We start from the raw sequence: 16,782 nt of genomic DNA, 5'->3' as shown, positions 1-16,782 counted from the left end.
GGTAAAGACACTAAAGGTTGATTTGGGATCGGATCTTAAAGATCGCGATGTGCCCAATCAAGGCCGAAGTGCCAGATTTGGCTTGTTTCATAAAAACAAAGTTGGTTTAGACGAACTCTTCTCAGGGGGGAACATGTTCTCTTTTTGGCTCCACCTTTTGATTATCCCAATTTAAATATCCGAGCCTTCCTCGATACCAAAGTATGAAGTACATATTCATAGATGTCCTTGAATTCTTCGTTTAAGAGGTATAGTACGTGTCATAGAATGCATGAGCTTATTAAGATTGTACCCAAGAGAAAATAAGTCAACGTTGAATGTTAAAGTAAACATATGAACATATGAAACACATTAAATATATAAATAATATAAATAGTTACATGTATGTTGTAGTTATAACTAACTAGTTAACTAGTTAATAGAACATATTAGGGCCATATAATACAATTCCCGCTGTTCTCCGCCTCGGCGTCCTCCGAAAGCGGAACTCAGATATCTATCTACTTTATGAGTACTTAACTGCAATACATTCCCTTTAAATTCATATACAACAATTCAATAAACCACATACACTATGGCCAACCTTCCCCCACTATCGACGATCCCTTCCCTACCTCAAGAGACCCAGCTTCGGGTACTCGATACCCTCTTCGAACCCTCCCCAGAGCTCCACCGACTGATGATCCCTGTGCTGGCCAACCAGACCTTCTCTTCATATACCAGCCTCATCGATGCTGTAGGGGGTCGCATGTCTGCACTCTCAGCCCCGGATTCTCCTACCGACCGGGACGTGCTTTTTGGTATTCTGGGATCGCATCCGCGTCTTGGCCGGGCCCCAGCCAACCCAGAACATCTGAGCGAGCTGAGTAAAAAGGAACAGGCCCAATTGAATGAAGGCGCAGAGGAACAGGCGGAGAAATTACGAGCACTGAATGCGGAATACGAGGAGAAGTTTCCAGGGTTGCGATTTGTGTAGGTCCACCTCCCTTGCGCAGTTGTGTATACATATTGACCTGAGATATTATAGCACATTTGTCAATGGGCGTAGTCGCGACGTGATTATGGTCGAAATGCGCCAGCGCATTAAACGGGCCGATGCGGAGAAAGAGATTGAAGAGACCATTCAGGTAACGTTCTCTTATCATCGACTGCTATATATATATATGTACCTATACTGACTTTGTGTACTCCCGTAGGGTATGTGTGATATTGCAAAGGACCGAGCGAGAAAGCTTCAATCACACATTTAATGTAATTTTATACTCTTTATTCTATATTTTATACTGTCATACTGTCATACTGTTAGAGTCTTATAGTCTCTCATAAAATAAGCACTTGGAGGGTCCAAAGTCTCCACCCTCATCGCCCCCATTTGATGTCATCTATCCGGTCTTTGCCGCTTTACTTCACTTTTCTTTTCTTTCTGATTCAAGTCTTTTGTGAATAGTGTATATTTCCATTTTGTACATTACCCCCCTTCATACCACCCCCCATGCGACTGACCACATGGCGGAGGGAAATAATCTCCAACTACGAGTCGCGACGACCCCCGCGATAACCGATTTGACCCCCCTTGGAACCTCAACATTCCCCGGTAAGTTGGACTTTCGGTTTTCTGGATTTTGAGTCTGGAATCTGAATTTCCAAGCTTGAAATTTGAAATTTGAATCTGGTCTGGCCTGGAATACTCCAATGCGCCACTGCCCACTGGCTCTGGGCTGTTGTCACGCGCCAAAAAGAACGAAAGAAAAACTTGTCAATGGAAGATGCTGACGGAACTCTCAGGCTCAGCAACATCGGATGTCCCCTCAGGCTCGACCCATAGTCTCCAAGATGCCCGAAATCCCAGGCGCTCGGTCATTGGCGGCTCTTTACGAGATTCGACCTCGCTTAACCCCCTCGAGAAGACCGAGTCAAGTGCCATAGATCCGTTGTCGCAGGTAAGCTCTCAGCAGTAGACCTGCACCGAATGGACCGATATTTCTCTCGGTCCCATCATGTGCTTGTTTGCGTTGTGCGACCCGCATCTGAGATGCAGATACGGAGATGCAGGAGCCAAGCTGACAGGAGGGCCGTGCTCTGTCGCCGTTGTAGCACATTATCCAACGCACCAATACCCAGAAATCTATTCCCCTGAAATTACTGGGAAGAGCGTCATACGAAGCAGAGGCCGTGGGCTCCGAGTACGGCCAACCAGAACCAAGCCCGACACGCGGAGATGCATTGCCTACAAAACCTCCCAAAGAGAAGAAGTAAGTTTTTAGACCTTGTCAGACTGCATTAGGAACTACAGTCACGCAGGCGCATTTGTGTCGCCGACACTTGTACGCCGGGAGTTTCTTTGCACCTCCCCCGCATATTCCACTTGAGAATATCCACCCCCAGGACTCTCGCAACAATATGCATTATATCATCAGCGGCTGACCCATGGTTTGTTCTTCTTCAACTCTAGAAAAGGTGTCTCCTTTCTCAGCCGAATCATTGGAAGCAAGAAAAAAGAACACCTGTCGGAGGCGGAAGATGAGACCTCGGAATCCGAAGCACACCGCATGTCCGTTGACACTTCGCATCCAGTTGGATTTATACCTCAACACCTTGCTCCGTCTAAATACTTGAAGGTGCGAGCCCATTACAAAAAGGATAAGACGTTCAACCGCGTGTTTCTGGCCCAAGAACTGGGGGGTAGCGGTCCACCGCCCAAACCCGCAGATAGACGGATATCTACGTCCTCGGCCTTGCAGAATGGCGATCACACAGGGAAGGCCGTCTGGGCACTCACATTTTCCAAAGATGGTAAATATCTCGCCGCCGCTGGCCAGGACCGGAAGGTCCGAGTATGGACTGTTATCGCTACACCGGAGGAGCGTGAGGATGCTAATGGGGACGAGGAGGCAACGCCCGTAGACGCACAAGATAATTCCGGGTTGAGGGCGCCTGTGTTCCAGCCGGAGCCTGTCCAGGTGTACGAGGGACACACGGGAAGTATATTAGACCTGAGCTGGAGCAAAGTATGCATGCTCAGAACATCCAACACGATGGGAAATGGCTATGCTGACGTGTGACCCAGAACAACTTCCTTCTTTCCTCATCAATGGACAAAACCGTGCGACTATGGCATATCTCTCGATCGGAATGTCTTTGCTGTTTCAAGCACAGTGATTTTGTGACTTCGATCCAATTCCACCCGCGTGACGACCGCTTTTTCCTTGCTGGATCTCTCGATACGAAACTGCGACTCTGGAGTATCCCGGATAAAAGCGTGGCTTTTGTGACTGCTGTGCCCGATATGATTACTGCAGTGGCATTCACTCCAGATGGCCGATACTCCATTGCCGGATGTTTGAATGGCATGCTTAACATCTATGACACCGAGGGCCTGAGGGTATCAGCCCAGATTCATGTCCGATCGGCCCGTGGACGCAACGCCAAGGGCAGCAAAATCACTGGAATCGATACGATGACGGTTCCCAAGGACGATGCTAAGGATGGTACCGAGGGTGATATCAAGTTATTGGTTACCAGCAACGACTCCCGCATCAGGCTGTACGACTTCAACGATCGATCGTTGGAGGCTAAATTCCGCGGTAACGAGAACACCTGCAGCCAAATTAGAGCTACATTCACCAATGATGGCAAGTACATCATATGCGGAAGTGAGGATCGCCGGGCATACGTATGGCCAATTGGGTCTGTGCAACGAGATTCCGAAAAGCAGGCGGTGGAGGTATTCGAGACACAGTCTGCTATGGTAACAGCTGCAATCATGGCACCGATTCGAACCAAGCAGGTCCTGGCGCTATCAGAAGACCCAATCTACGACATCTGCAACCCGCCCCCGGTAGCCCTGATGGGTCCGGAGTCAACAGACACTTCAAAGAAGACAAGCCCAGACAAAGAAAATGGGAACCCCCATAAGCGCTCTGCATCAGCACCCCGCCTATCCATCGTCAGCAAAATGGCCCACGAATCACCCTCGTACCTGGCCCGATCAAAGCATCCAGACGGAGAGATAATTGTGATCGCCGACTACTCTGGCAAGATCAAAGTCCTCCGACAAGACTGCGCGTATCAAAAAAGACGCTACGAGAACTGGGACGCCAACTCCACCATCTCACGTCGGATCCTCAACCGCTCCAACTCCGCACGCCGCAGCATCGCCTCCTCCGGAAAGGATTCCTCCCACAAAACCCCCTCCGAGCGCATCGTCTCATGGCGCAACTCCGTCGTCCGCCACGGCCGCTCCAGCACCGAAGGCACCCGCGCCGGCCTCAGAACCCGCACACCATCTCCGCAGCACCGCTCAGCAACTTCCAGACTAGCCTCATCGCGACCTTCAAGTCTCGGTCCGAACGAATCACTATCCGTCTTCACTACATCGCCACCCCCATCACCACGCCGACTCCGCTTCGACAGCAACCGCACAAGTGAAGAAATAAGCCGGGCAAATGGAAACAATAACGGTCGTGTAAACGCTTCGAACTCCAAAGCCCAAGCTCCCCCAAAAGTTGCCTCGTCCGCAGACCTTCTAGCCGCCAATAAATCACAAGACAACCCGCTCTGGCTACAGGGTGATCACAGCTACGCATACTGGAACAAGATCACGCATGATGCGATGGCCATCCAGGCTCGAAACTCGAATGATTTGCTTAGTCCGGATAGGATCCCGGCGCGCGAGCGCAGGTTGAGTACTTCAGTAGGTAGTGTGCTGAGCAGTGACTATACGTCTTCGGTGGGTGATGCAGAGGAAGATGTGCTTAAGTGTGATAACTGTCGTGGGACGAGTTTCCGCAGTGTTAAGGGAAGGGATGGGAAGCAGAAGCTTATTTGTTCGGAGTGTCATCGGCCTGTTTCTTGAGTCCTTTGTTCATTTATGGATGCCTGTGGATGCATATGTAATCTACGGTCTACGATCTATGATTTCTGGGATGTATAATAGTTTTTGGCGTTTTGTTTGGCATTTCTGATACATATTGGAGGACGGGTAGGATGGATACGATGAATGTGTTGGATGTTCACTTATGTAGTTATGATGTTGATATGTTTGTTTAATGTGTATATTTTGGGCCTTGATAGCAGGCCATGTACAGTATCAGACCCAATGAGAGATGAGACCAGGCACATTGTATAGTTGTCCAACCTTCGAAGTATAGCATAGTTCTTCCTAGCCATGCTTTCTCGCTCTCCCATACCGCATTTCCAACCCACACTTCGAACTAAGCCTTAAGAAAAGTACTATAGACATGGCAGTTCCCAATACCTAGGATGTCTTGGTCTCCTCAACAACCATAACCTTCATCCTCTCCTGATCCCAAAATCCCGCCTCATCAGCCTCAATCATAGCCTTAGCCTCCGGCGTGTTCAACGCAAGACAGAACCTGCCAAACGCCGCCTCATCCTCAAATGACATGGTTACAACGGCATCATACGTCTCGTCGACGCTTCCCGCTAGCAACATCGGAGTAGACTTTGTATCATGCTTCAGATACGACCGTGTGTGTGAGAGGGGGGCTGCATCGCCGCAGATTTCTGTTACCATGCGCATGTGCTGCTCGTAACGGGCTTTGAATTCCTCGTGGGTGATGGTGGATTTGCGTGGGGCGAAGACTATTACGCGGTATACCATGGTATTGGACGTGGGTATTTGTGAGTATTTGTGAGAGTTTTGGTGTATGTGGCTGTGAGAAGGGGATATAATTCTAGTTTGAAGTATGGTAAATAAGGCATCTCCTACCGGAAACGGAAATGGTTATATACTTAACAACGCCCTATGCGGAAGATCTGAGAAGATTCTTGTGGTCTCTAAGAGTTGCTTGAATCTTCTAGAGTGTTCTTGATTTTTTCGATTGACTTCCTGGATCTTCTAGGAAGTTCCTGGATAGGCAGACATGTAAGCCCTAACCATATGGATGCATTTAGGGGGCCGTGTGTATCAACGTCCCTAGCCGGTAATGATGAACGTAGACAGCCAACCAACCTATCGCCCACCATTTTTTTTGATTTGTATTCCTTTAGCACTGCTTTTATGAATTACTTGAGCAAGTATACCGATTTAGGCGATCTCACGAAGCAAGTCGATTATACCCTGAAGCCGTAATTATGCGCGAAGCGATCGGCACCCGGAGTACTATCACATTCAGCCCAAGTATCCTGCTAGGCGCAAATTATCACCTATATACTCTGATCGTAGGGCAGCCAACTCTTCATAGGCTGTCTGATTACACCCTATATATCAACATTGATCCTGCCCTAGCGCTGATATTATCTCACCCATTCCCATGATCCACTAGGATCAAATTGAACCTTACGATATTTGGGAAAAAGCTGGCTGCTCAACTAATCTTCCACTTGCTGTATATTGCTAATGGCCAGAGCAGGCCAACCGACGGACTACCACAGAGGCTACCAGCACTATCAGCGGTGATAGACTGAAAATACTCGAGAATGTTGGCGAGTCTTTGAATGTGAGAGTCTGGAGGGGGATCAGTAGTTTTGCCAGGAATAGAATCGGATACCATATAGCTCTAACCCTCATTGTCCAAAAAGAAAAAGAAAAGAAAAGCATGAACCCAAGGGACCATCACGATGTCTGGACAAATTGTGATGTACGCTTTTTGCTGATTCTTTGCCTCGTGGGAGGAGATATGACGGCCAAACTTGACCACCAAGTTATGATCTGGTAGCTTAACGGCTTGGTTGCCATACTTCGAGCCTCTAAACCTTGTGAGGGTAGACTTAGCCACTCGCTCTCTTATTTAGGGCCAATGATCGTATTCAATTAGATCCCAAGTGATGGGCTTAGCATAGGATAATAGATGTTATTCGTATTCCACCTAATCATGAAATATCTCATTCAATGATGGCCATCCCGAAGTGTACATGTATAAATTGCGGAGCGAGCCTATATTGATGCCAAGACATGGAAAAAGCCGCCAGCACACTGATAACACCTCCACACACTCTCTCCATCCACCAACTCCCCAACCAATTCCTCTTTCAAGCCTTGAATCTCAGCGGATATTTCCCGTCGATCCGCAACATTTCATTCTGGGAATTCCCCGCGACACCGAGACACCCACCAAGCTGCGCATCCCACCACACCTCTCAACCCCAAAACCGCGAGCTCTACAGACGCTCACCACCACTCCAAAATGCCCTACCTACCCACCTCCCAGGCCTACCTGGAACAGTCAGCACAGTTATTACAAGCGTACCCAGACACAGTAAGCACCCGAACCTACCTCCCATGCCAACCCGCCATCCGATCTTCCACACCGCGTCCCCCACAACGGGCAACAATGAGCACTCCCAATCCCAATCCCAAATCCAAATCCAAATCCACCAAACTAACAACAAATCCCAGACTCGCATAGTAACAAAATACTCATTCCCCACAAATCGACGAGGAAACATAATCCGCGCCCACAAATCCCAAGTCCGAAAAGACGCCGCCAAAGCCACCGATGCTCCATCCACCACACCCGCACAACCACCCACCGCAATCGCAACCCTCACGCTGAAAACATTCAACCCAACTACCGGAATCTGTCTGCACTACCGCACAAACAAGGCACAGGAAGTCAGTCGCCTGATTACGAGTCTGGGAAAACTGGCTGCCGGTGCTGATGTAGCGGGTTTGGGGTTATCAGCTGCGGTGCCTGCTGCCGGCGCGGATGTGGAGATGGTTGATGCCCCTGCTCCTGTTGAGGAGGTGACGCCGGCTGCTGGTAAGGCGCAGGGTCAGAGTCAGGGACAGAGTGCGAAGGGGAAGAAGAAGGGTGGGAAGGGGAAGCGGTAAATTAATTTGGGTTCTTTTGGAATGAGACTCATTTACTTTCTTATGCTTCTTTTTTCGCCTGTTACTTTTTATGATGCATTCATAGATGTGGGAGTGAGGTCTTTTGATATCGAGAATGAGATACCGGCTTTGAGTTCGGGCTGGCTATGCAAATCCACGGATATTCTTGTGGATTAAATGGAGTTTCCAGAGTCTGAAGTAGGGATGAGAGATGAGACTGGACAATTGATAATGTGTATTTTAGAAGGCCATTGGCGTTATCTACTATATCTACAAACAAACAAATTCAGACACATTGGAGAAGTGATTCGAAGATCTAGATACAGAGAATCCGCCATTCATCCATGGAAATCAGAGTCCAGGACGGACCAAAAAAAAGAGAAAAACAAGAAAGAAAAAAAACGCCATTCCCATGCGAGCCTTCAGACGGAAATTGCGTCAATCAATAAAACAGAATAAGAAAAGCATAATATCACGTGAAAGGGGAGAGGGTATAAAACAACACAAGAGGGAAGGGAGAAGGACGTCGTCTAGAAGTCCTCATCGAAGTTGAGACCTTCGCTTACGACCTTCTCGCCCTCAGCGTTGACCTCCTGCTTGGTGCTGGCCATGACACCAGCCTTCTGGTAGTCACCGACACGCTTCTCGAAGAAGTTGGTCTTGCCAGCCAGGGAGATGGACTCCATGAAGTCGAAGGGGTTGGTAGCGTTGTAGTACTTCTTGTTGCCGAGGGCCACCAGCAGGCGGTCAGCGACGAACTCAATGTACTCGCACATCAGCTTGGAGTTCATGCCAAGGAGACCGCAGGGAAGAGCGTCAGTCAGGAACTCCTGCTCGATGCCGACGGCCTCGACAATGATAGCCTCAACGATCTTGGGGTCGGGGCGGTGGTTCATGTGGGAGAACAGCAGACAAGCGAAGTCAGTGTGGAGACCCTCATCACGAGAGATCAGCTCGTTGGAGAAAGTGAGACCAGGCATCAGGCCACGCTTCTTCAGCCAAAAGATGGAGGCGAATGAGCCGGAGAAGAAGATACCCTCGACAGCAGCGAAGGCAACCAGACGGGAAGCGAAGGTTGACTCGCGGTCGTTGATCCACTTGAGGGCCCAGTTGGCCTTCTTGGCAATGCAGGGAACTAAATGTCAAGTTAGACAATTGAACGACATAAAAGTCAATTTGAGAAGTACTTACTGGTGTCGATGGCATCGAAGAGGTAGGTACGCTGCTTGGGCTCTTTGATGTAGGTGTCGATGAGCAGGGAGTAGGTCTCGGAGTGGATGTTCTCCATCATGATCTGGAAGCCGTAGAAACAACGGGCCTCGGGGATCTGGACCTCCGAGCTGAAACGCTCGACAAGGTTCTCGTTGACAATGCCGTCGGAGGCTGCGAAGAAAGCCAGGACGTGGGAGATGAAGTAACGCTCATCGTCGTTCAGGCGGTTGTGCCAGTCGTGGAGATCCTTGGAGAGATCAATCTCCTCGGCAGTCCAGAAAGAGGCTTCGGCCTTCTTGTACATTTGCCAGATCTGTTGAGGGACATGGTTAGCTTCAATGTTCATGGTGGCAGGACGTCCTTAACGATATCCACTTTACGCGTGAAACGCGTCGACGACGTGACTTACCTCGTGGTATTTGATAGGGAACATGACGAAACGGTGGGGGTTTTCTTGGAGGAGGGGCTCTGTGGCTTCCATCTCCTTGATGGTGAGAGGCTTGGATGCGAGAGCCTTCTCGGTGGGCTTCTCAATGGAGGCGTCGACAGCCTTGAGAGATGCAGGCGCGTGCTCATTGCCAGCCGACTGGAAGTCGAGCTTCTTGATAGGTGAATCGCTCATCTTGAGGTTCTCGAGGGAGGAAGCAGCCTAAGAAATAAGAAATGTTAGCTCAAAACGAACTTCACGACGCGTCTGACGCGAAGAGGCAAGAGGCGAGAAACGTGACATCACGTACCTGCTTCGAGGGAGTGACCTGAGCGGCCATTGGAAGAAGTATATGAGGAGTGTAATATCACAGGACAATTATTGAGAACAAAGACAGCAAGTAAGAATGAGACAGAAGCTTTGAGAGTGGGATGGGAAATTTGGAGTTGGACAAGGGAAGAGAAACTCGATTAAGTACTGCCGATTTCTCTTTAGCGCGACGTGCTAAGTCACGTCGCACGTGACTTCGCGCACCGCTTAGGTAACGTACGGCGCGTCCACCGGCCTGTTTTCCCAGCCCTTCTTTCCTATTTGGGCAATTCTTTTCTCATGCCACTTGGATCCCAGCAACATCCGAAAGGATAGTCCTTGGCCGTGCCCCATTCCAGTTCCATTCTTGTGCATCTTAATATGGATTTTGTACTTTTTTCGTAGATTTAGTAGATTTAGTAGATTCCGATCTTATCTTACTCTGTACATCTGTATATCACTACTTCTCGAAAGAATGCCTTGGACTCTTTATTCTGATAATAGTGAATATCCAATTTAGCAATGCAGCAATTGCCACACCACTACCTCCAGAGGCCTACAACCCAAGACATCAACAACTCCCACGCGTCTCCAATTTTTTTTTCAGTCCCACTATTGATCATGATCAGATAAGCCAGAGAATCCACAAAAACGCGCGACGCGACTAGGAAAACAATCCGGATTTACGGATTTAATTGGTTTTGTTATTGGTCTAGATCCAGCCGTTAGCATCTCATTCGCCGACTTAGAGCCCATTTTCCATGGCATGGCGTGGTGTGCTCAGCTCCCCACACACGCATTGCATCTGCTGTACGGAGTACTCCGTACCCGGTACCTCTTTTAGCATGCCCCGGGTGGTACTCATTAATATCAACGTGATGCATAATCCATAGCATCTCGTAGACGAATAACATGTGGCTCTTGTCAAGTCCCAGGAATGTAGGATCTTTTTACCTTTTACCCCATAGAGAGTTTCTGGGAGTGGACCCGCGAAAGAAAAAAAAAGAAAGCACCGATCATCTTAGCTGCGTTACGTCTAGGCAGCCAGTATGTTAAAGTTAGGGGTCTTTCTTTGACCTGTTTTTACGTATTCAAGTTGCATTGGGATATCTACGGAGTACGAAATACCAGGGTCAAGATCGTCTCTATTCTACGGTCTATTGTCACTCTTCCCAAGGGTTGAATGCAATGTGGCGAGTAGTCCCTTGCAAGTGCCCATCGAAATATCTCCACCTACCAAGTTTGAGCTCTTGGTGCACTGGCAACCCCCACATACTTTTAGTCTAGTAGACTAGTGGGAGTGCCTTGCATGACCACGTGCTAGTGCGTTTTCGTGTTTCGTGATTTCTGCCAGGGAAACCAATCGTCAGGGAATCAAATAATGCCAAGGCACATATCCAAAATATTTCTCAAGGCTTATATGTGAATAACAATAGTATGTACAAACTCAAAAGGTTACTCTACCAAACGCCATATATGCCCAGTCAGAAGTAATTGCGCGGCACAGAACGTTCGAAAAGAAACCCCAGCCAGGCAATGCAGATACTGGTAATCAAAATATATCCCATACGTTGCTTAGATTCCCTCACGGAAGGAGTCGGGCAGGATCCGGTCCTCGACACGGCGCATCAGCTTGTTAGTCTGCTCGGCCAGACTCAGAGTCAAGATCTAGAGGCGGGGTCAGTTTATGAATGACAAAGCAACACTCAACTCCTGTCACTTACGGTGTGGGGAAGGATGCGGGCGAGATGGGCGAAGAAGCCCTTGTAAATGGCAAGGGGACCCTCAGTGCGGATAGTCTTGAGCAAGCAATCAAACACACCACCGTACAGGTTACCGGTCTGGTTGTACATACGAGCCATGATTGTGTCTAGAGAGAAGAAAGTCAGCGAAGAACATATAGCCCATGTTCGAGACCACATACCAGGGGGATGCATGAAGCAGCACACAACGAAGCCAGAAGCTGCGCTACTGGCAAGATGCAAAGCAGGACCCTCCTCCATACCCAGGTGGCGGGTCAGACGGCGCTTGGCAAAGAAGTATGTGGGGAGCTGCACGGCACTGCCGAAACTGGTACGGATCATAGCAGCGCCGACACCACGGTAGATACCCTTGATACCCTCGCCCTTGTAGATCTTGCCAAGGCCATCGAAAGAGTTCTTATAGTTGTGCTGGGTGCCGACAGGGAGGAATGGTGAGTAGGACTGAAGACGGGTCTTGACAAGGAAGAAAGGTGATCCCGCTGCGGCACCAATGACACCTGAAGCAGCTCCTGCAACGACATTGGCAGCGAGGGATTGGACCTTGGGGTCACTGTATATAGCAGTTGTGAGGTTCGAGCGGATAGGTTCGTAGAAGCCCAGACGGCAGCCGTTAAGCAAGACCTGGTAGATATACTATATGACCTGGACGTTAGCTTGGTGTGCTTTTATATCTAATTGCGAGAGAATATCACATACGGCAGATCCAATACCCCGGAACAGACCCCGAGGTCCTTCATTTTGCAAAATGACCTTGATGCCGTGCAACGGGCCCTTGTACATCTTCACTGCCTGATTTTTGGTCTGCAATTCACCCTGCAGTTGAAGCCTTGTAGCCAGTCAGTATAATGGCAGCATATTAAGAGTATTAGGAAACCAACCTGATCTTGACCGTCTCAAAACTATGGGTGACAGTGACTGCACCACATGCTGCAATGCCACCTGCAATGAACGCACTATTCCACCACAATTGTCGTTAGCGCACGCTTTGTACACCTCTAGTGCATAGACATAATATACCCTCCAGTAGTAGACATAGCGTCTTATATGTGATCCTTTGACCGTGTGATGATATACTCAGGTTTGTCGGTTAGCGGAGGAAGATCGGACCCGCAGAATGAAATGAACGCGGCCAGTAGCGGGAAATTCCGCAGTATATGTGCAAGTTATCGAGGCGGTATAGCCAAGTCAAAAATTGAAGTGTGAGTGAGAAATATGAATGAATGCACAATATTTCCACCCAGGGCCAGATATTGAAAGAAGTTGAGTCAATACGCGCCCTGAGATAACCGTGGACATAAAAGCTTACATGCGGCGAACTGGAACTCGGTTAAACGCTCATTGGTCAATTGACCCTGGGCACTCCGGCGTCGGACCCCCGGAGTTTTTACATCAGCCGAGGCGGTGAGGCGCGCAAAAAAGCCCAGTCGCGGAGCTTCACCTCGGAGCTTGTGATTTCTATGTGGGTAGCTCTTTCTTCTTTCGCACATTCTCTTCACTTTATTATTGTTTGCAAATTACAATCCCTCCCTATAAATATATTCTCAGTAACGTCTCGCTTCATCGCTTCATCGTTCAACCACACCGCCATGACAGAAGGCCAATCAACGCCGCAGCAGGGTCCGCCCGCCGCTCAAGCCCAAGCTCCCCTCAAGTCGCAGAAAATCACGGATATTATTGACACTTTCCGCCCATCCAAGGTAGGTTCAAGTTAAGATTGAAGCTATGGTGCCATTCTGATACGCCTGTTCTATAGGGATTTCACCCTTGTAAAAAAGACCCATCCAAATACGTGACTTCTTTGGACTTTGACGACCAGGGTGACGTTTTGATCGGCGCCGGTAACGATGACAGTATGCATGTTTATGACGTGAAAGAGGGCAAATTCAACAAATCTGTTGCTAGCAAGAAATACGGCGTTCATCTTGCGAGGTTCACGCATCACTCCCGCCAGGTTCTCCATGCGAGTACCAAGATTGATAGTATGTAACTGAATGGCCTTGCTCTTGGCTACCTAGCTCACCATTTACAGATAATTTGCGGTTACTCGACCTGCATAACGAGGGATACATACGATATTTCACCGGCAATAACGACCAAGTAACTTGCCTAGCTCAGTCACCCGCCAGCGACGCCTTCATGTCCTGCTCTAAGGATGATACCGTGACATTGTGGGATCTGAATTCGAGGAATCCGCAGGGAAAGCTCAACCTTGCAACACCATACCTTGCTGCCTTTGATCCTTCGGGCTCAGTTATCGCAATCGCGTCTCAATCCACAGCTACAGTGCTTCTTTACGATTTCCGCAACTTTGACAAGTCGCCGTTCTCCACCTTCGACCTCGCGCCATATGAGGAGAGATTCACACCGTCGACACGGGGACGGGCATGGACTCGATTGGAGTTCTCCAACGACGGAAAATATTTGATGCTTGGAACAGACTACCATGGTCACTATGTTCTAGATGCCTTTGATGGTACACTCAAGGCCTTCCTGGCCGGCAAGAGTGGAGCGTCTGGTCGTGCTGCACCGGTGTCCACGACTGGCAAGCCTCTCGGACAAGGCGATGCTTGTTTTAGTCCCGATGGGCGATACGTTATTGGAGGAAATGGTGATCAGCACGGCATGCTCGTGTGGGACTTGGGACAGATCGGCGGCGGGGACATCACACTGCAGCCCTCGGCTAGGTTGTCTGCTCCAAGCTGTGCGGCCATGGTGGAATACAACCCGCGTTACAACATGATCGCCAGCGCCGACAAGGAAATTATCTTCTATGTCCCCGACGACCACGGCAAATCTTCAGAGAAGTAAATCAAACGTGATGGCGCGACGGAAAGGACCAGGTCTCCGATGTTCTCTCAAACTCTCAGCAAATCACCGTCTACAAACACACTGGATGACTGGATACCCCGTGGAACAGTGGCACGCACCGTGTTCAGAAAGTATCAAGGTCATAAAAAGCCCTTTCTATTCCCACCGGTCTAGCAGATGAACCTCTATGCTTATGCTTTTCGATCTTTGTCTTTGCCCACCAAACTCCTTGCCGTGTCACAGATCCAAACGTCAGGGCCTTCTAGGCCGTCATCGCCTTTCCGGTTGTCCTCAACGGTGGCCTCGATTTGCTTGTCGATTGTGCGATTGCTGGAAATGGTCGTCAAACCGGTAACCCAACCGTACAAAAACACGCTATGGTTTATATCCGATAGGTCTTTCCCAACTTCATGTACCACTGGATGAAGGTTACCCTTTGTCTTGGCCGCATCAATCACTTGCTGGGATTCAACCACTTTGATGGGGAGTTTCCAATATGTAGGCACCTGGTAATCAGACAATTCTTGAAACTTCTGGAGAAGAGCCTCACGATCGAGTTGTTCGTATGGTGGATCCCCCAGCAACATGCGAGTCCGGCTCTTCTCTGTCTCTGTCCCAATGGTCTCGACAATTTCCCGGAAGCGCACTGCAGCCTCTGTGGTGGATAGGAGCTCACGATCATCCATCGCCGGCCAGAGCTCGGAAGTGAGCAGTGGTTTTTCCCGCTCAACTTCGATTTGTCGAACGATGGCTCTATGGAAATGGGGTGATAGCGGGATATCCTTGACGTGAGACAAGTCAGACACCAAGGCAAGGAGTAAAGTGCAATCGACATTCAGAGTCGAAGTGAAGTTTTTGAACGGTTGAGGTAGGAGATGGGCTAGCCCGGTGCGAGCCTCTGCTAGCAGACTCCCCTGACAGTCAACCCGGATACCATAGCTCCGCATCTCGTTTAAGACAGCGTCAATTTCAGGAACACTTCCCTCTTCAATCTTAGGTATAACAACCCGTAGCCGAGGATGTCTATATCTAACGCGCGTAGCATCAGACGCCTTCCTTAGATCCCGGGCCAACTGAATGAGCTCCAACTCATCGTCGTCATCCCCATCCCCATCATCATCTTCATCAAAATTCTGCAAAACAGTCCGCCCTTTATCCCCATCAGACCATTCATCCTCATCACTATCACCCTCCCAGCCCTTCTTCGCCATCTCGAACAAAAGACGGCTTTCCGACATAGTAGACACCTTCACCCACTCCTCCCCATCATCAGCCACAACATCCACAAACACACTCTTGCGCTTATCTTTGTTGGGCTGCTTCTCCGCATCACCAACCTTCCCTTTTCCACTCGCACTCTTCCTCTCCGTCGCCTTCGTCTCCCCATCCCAGTAAAACCTCTTCCCCAACGCAACCAAACCAGAACAAGACCCACTCGCTATTCTCCAGACAGCCTGGTAGAACGGCAAATTTGACGAGCGAAGTGCATGCACCAATCGCATTTCCAGATCAGGGTCACGCGACTCTTTCGAAAGTGGCTGTGTTGTCACCCCATCTTCCGTTTGCCTTGTTTCTGGCCCTGCAGTTGTCTCTCCAATTGCCTCCTCAATCTGCCGTCCTAGTTTCTCCAGCATCTTCAGCTCGGAGGCTACGCTAGAGCGGAATTGGCGCACCTCAACGAGCTGTGGGTTCCGCAATGTGGACGCGAGGAGGGATTGGTAGCTGTCGATCTGGGAGAGTAGATCATTACATTCTTGGTTCAGCTGGGCTGAGAGAGTTGTGCTAGACCTGGTGCTGGATTCTGTTGATTGCGGTTCTGGTTTTGCGGTGGCTGTGCTTGTGTTGTCATTGTTGCTTTCTTTATCGGAAGCAGAGGAGGAGGTTGCGGGGACGTGTGGATGTGTATCTGGTGTCATTGTTGGTGCTTAGATACCGATTGCGTGCATGTGATATTTAGAGATTGTGATACTGCCTCGCTTATGCAGGTGAGATGTGTGCTAGGGTTGTTTGTTTGTGCTTGAGAGTTGGGGCTGTTGTTTTGCGGGTATGCGGGGCAGGTGCGATAAGATTTCTTTTATCGGTTGGTAGAAGTATAGAATCGAAGCTTTTCAAGGGTACCTTTCAGCTTGGAAATATTAACTACAATGTTGGAATGAGTCAATTTATAGCTTGTGAGAGGATGAAGTACATACGCCAGGGCTCCACATGAGGCTCCAGATGACTCAAAGTCTCGAGGGAACCTCCTGGTTCTATCTCCTTCTAGCTCTCACACTAGGGAAAAGAATATTCAGAGATTTTTTTTAAAAAAATAAAAAATTTAAAGGGTTCTCAATATGACATCTCAAATAACATCCTAGGCCAAATACATCAGGTTATTGGTAACCCGATTTGGCATGGTGCTGCAGTTATTGCTCTCAAGATTCTAACCTGTTGGGATACGTACTTGAGAACAGTTGTAGCCAGGAAAC

The 16,782-nt window shown here is 49.1% G+C and overlaps 8 protein-coding genes across 8 annotated transcripts; 4 read left to right on the top strand and 4 right to left on the bottom strand.

Moving 5' to 3' along the window:
• Positions 1–574: 574 nt before the first annotated feature.
• N7537_003954 (2-oxo-4-hydroxy-4-carboxy-5-ureidoimidazoline decarboxylase) lies at positions 575–1,250 on the top strand (the record flags this gene model as incomplete). The annotated part of the gene is made up of 3 exons (XM_056895012.1): positions 575–972; positions 1,028–1,127; positions 1,197–1,250. 3 exons carry the CDS (start codon positions 575–577, stop codon positions 1,248–1,250), a joined length of 552 nt encoding a protein of 183 aa, XP_056754760.1.
• A 256-nt stretch (positions 1,251–1,506) lies between these two features.
• Positions 1,507–4,855, top strand: N7537_003953 (WD40 repeat domain-containing protein; the record flags this gene model as incomplete). The annotated part of the gene is made up of 5 exons (XM_056895011.1): positions 1,507–1,594; positions 1,786–1,940; positions 2,095–2,252; positions 2,453–3,008; positions 3,068–4,855. 5 exons carry the CDS (start codon positions 1,507–1,509, stop codon positions 4,853–4,855), a joined length of 2,745 nt encoding a protein of 914 aa, XP_056754759.1.
• Positions 4,856–5,257: 402 nt separating this feature from the next.
• N7537_003952 (EthD domain-containing protein) lies at positions 5,258–5,623 on the bottom strand (the record flags this gene model as incomplete). Its single annotated transcript, XM_056895010.1, has 1 exon — positions 5,258–5,623. One exon carries the CDS (start codon positions 5,621–5,623, stop codon positions 5,258–5,260), a length of 366 nt encoding a protein of 121 aa, XP_056754758.1.
• Positions 5,624–6,916: 1,293 nt separating this feature from the next.
• N7537_003951 (SRP9/SRP21 family protein) lies at positions 6,917–7,795 on the top strand (the record flags this gene model as incomplete). Its single annotated transcript, XM_056895009.1, has 1 exon — positions 6,917–7,795. The coding sequence occupies one exon, from the start codon at positions 6,917–6,919 to the stop codon at positions 7,793–7,795; it is 879 nt and encodes a 292-aa protein (XP_056754757.1).
• A 530-nt stretch (positions 7,796–8,325) lies between these two features.
• N7537_003950 (ribonucleotide-diphosphate reductase subunit RNR2) lies at positions 8,326–9,774 on the bottom strand (the record flags this gene model as incomplete). Its single annotated transcript, XM_056895008.1, has 4 exons — positions 8,326–8,930; positions 8,987–9,320; positions 9,417–9,656; positions 9,745–9,774. 4 exons carry the CDS (start codon positions 9,772–9,774, stop codon positions 8,326–8,328), a joined length of 1,209 nt encoding a protein of 402 aa, XP_056754756.1.
• A 1,544-nt stretch (positions 9,775–11,318) lies between these two features.
• Positions 11,319–12,543, bottom strand: N7537_003949 (putative mitochondrial oxaloacetate transporter (Oac); the record flags this gene model as incomplete). Its single annotated transcript, XM_056895007.1, has 6 exons — positions 12,524–12,543; positions 12,385–12,459; positions 12,203–12,332; positions 11,668–12,139; positions 11,468–11,613; positions 11,319–11,411 (listed from the first exon to the last, which is right to left on the bottom strand). The coding sequence occupies exons 1-6, from the start codon at positions 12,538–12,540 to the stop codon at positions 11,319–11,321; spliced, it is 933 nt and encodes a 310-aa protein (XP_056754755.1). The 5' UTR covers positions 12,541–12,543.
• Positions 12,544–13,059: 516 nt separating this feature from the next.
• On the top strand, positions 13,060–14,314 carry N7537_003948 (WD-repeat containing protein SWD2; the record flags this gene model as incomplete). Its single annotated transcript, XM_056895006.1, has 3 exons — positions 13,060–13,203; positions 13,260–13,485; positions 13,536–14,314. Exons 1-3 carry the CDS (start codon positions 13,093–13,095, stop codon positions 14,312–14,314), a joined length of 1,116 nt encoding a protein of 371 aa, XP_056754754.1. The 5' UTR covers positions 13,060–13,092.
• A 191-nt stretch (positions 14,315–14,505) lies between these two features.
• Positions 14,506–16,230, bottom strand: N7537_003947 (uncharacterized protein; the record flags this gene model as incomplete). The annotated part of the gene is made up of 1 exon (XM_056895005.1): positions 14,506–16,230. One exon carries the CDS (start codon positions 16,228–16,230, stop codon positions 14,506–14,508), a length of 1,725 nt encoding a protein of 574 aa, XP_056754753.1.
• Between the last annotated feature and the right edge of the window lie 552 nt (positions 16,231–16,782).

Source organism: Penicillium hordei (genome assembly GCF_028827395.1).
Source record: "Penicillium hordei strain IBT 12815 chromosome Unknown utg000002l_segment0_segment0, whole genome shotgun sequence".
Lineage (NCBI taxonomy): Eukaryota > Fungi > Ascomycota > Eurotiomycetes > Eurotiales > Aspergillaceae > Penicillium > Penicillium hordei.
The sequence above is the reverse complement of the archived record's forward strand: the minus strand, read 5'-3'. Positions and strand labels throughout refer to the sequence as shown.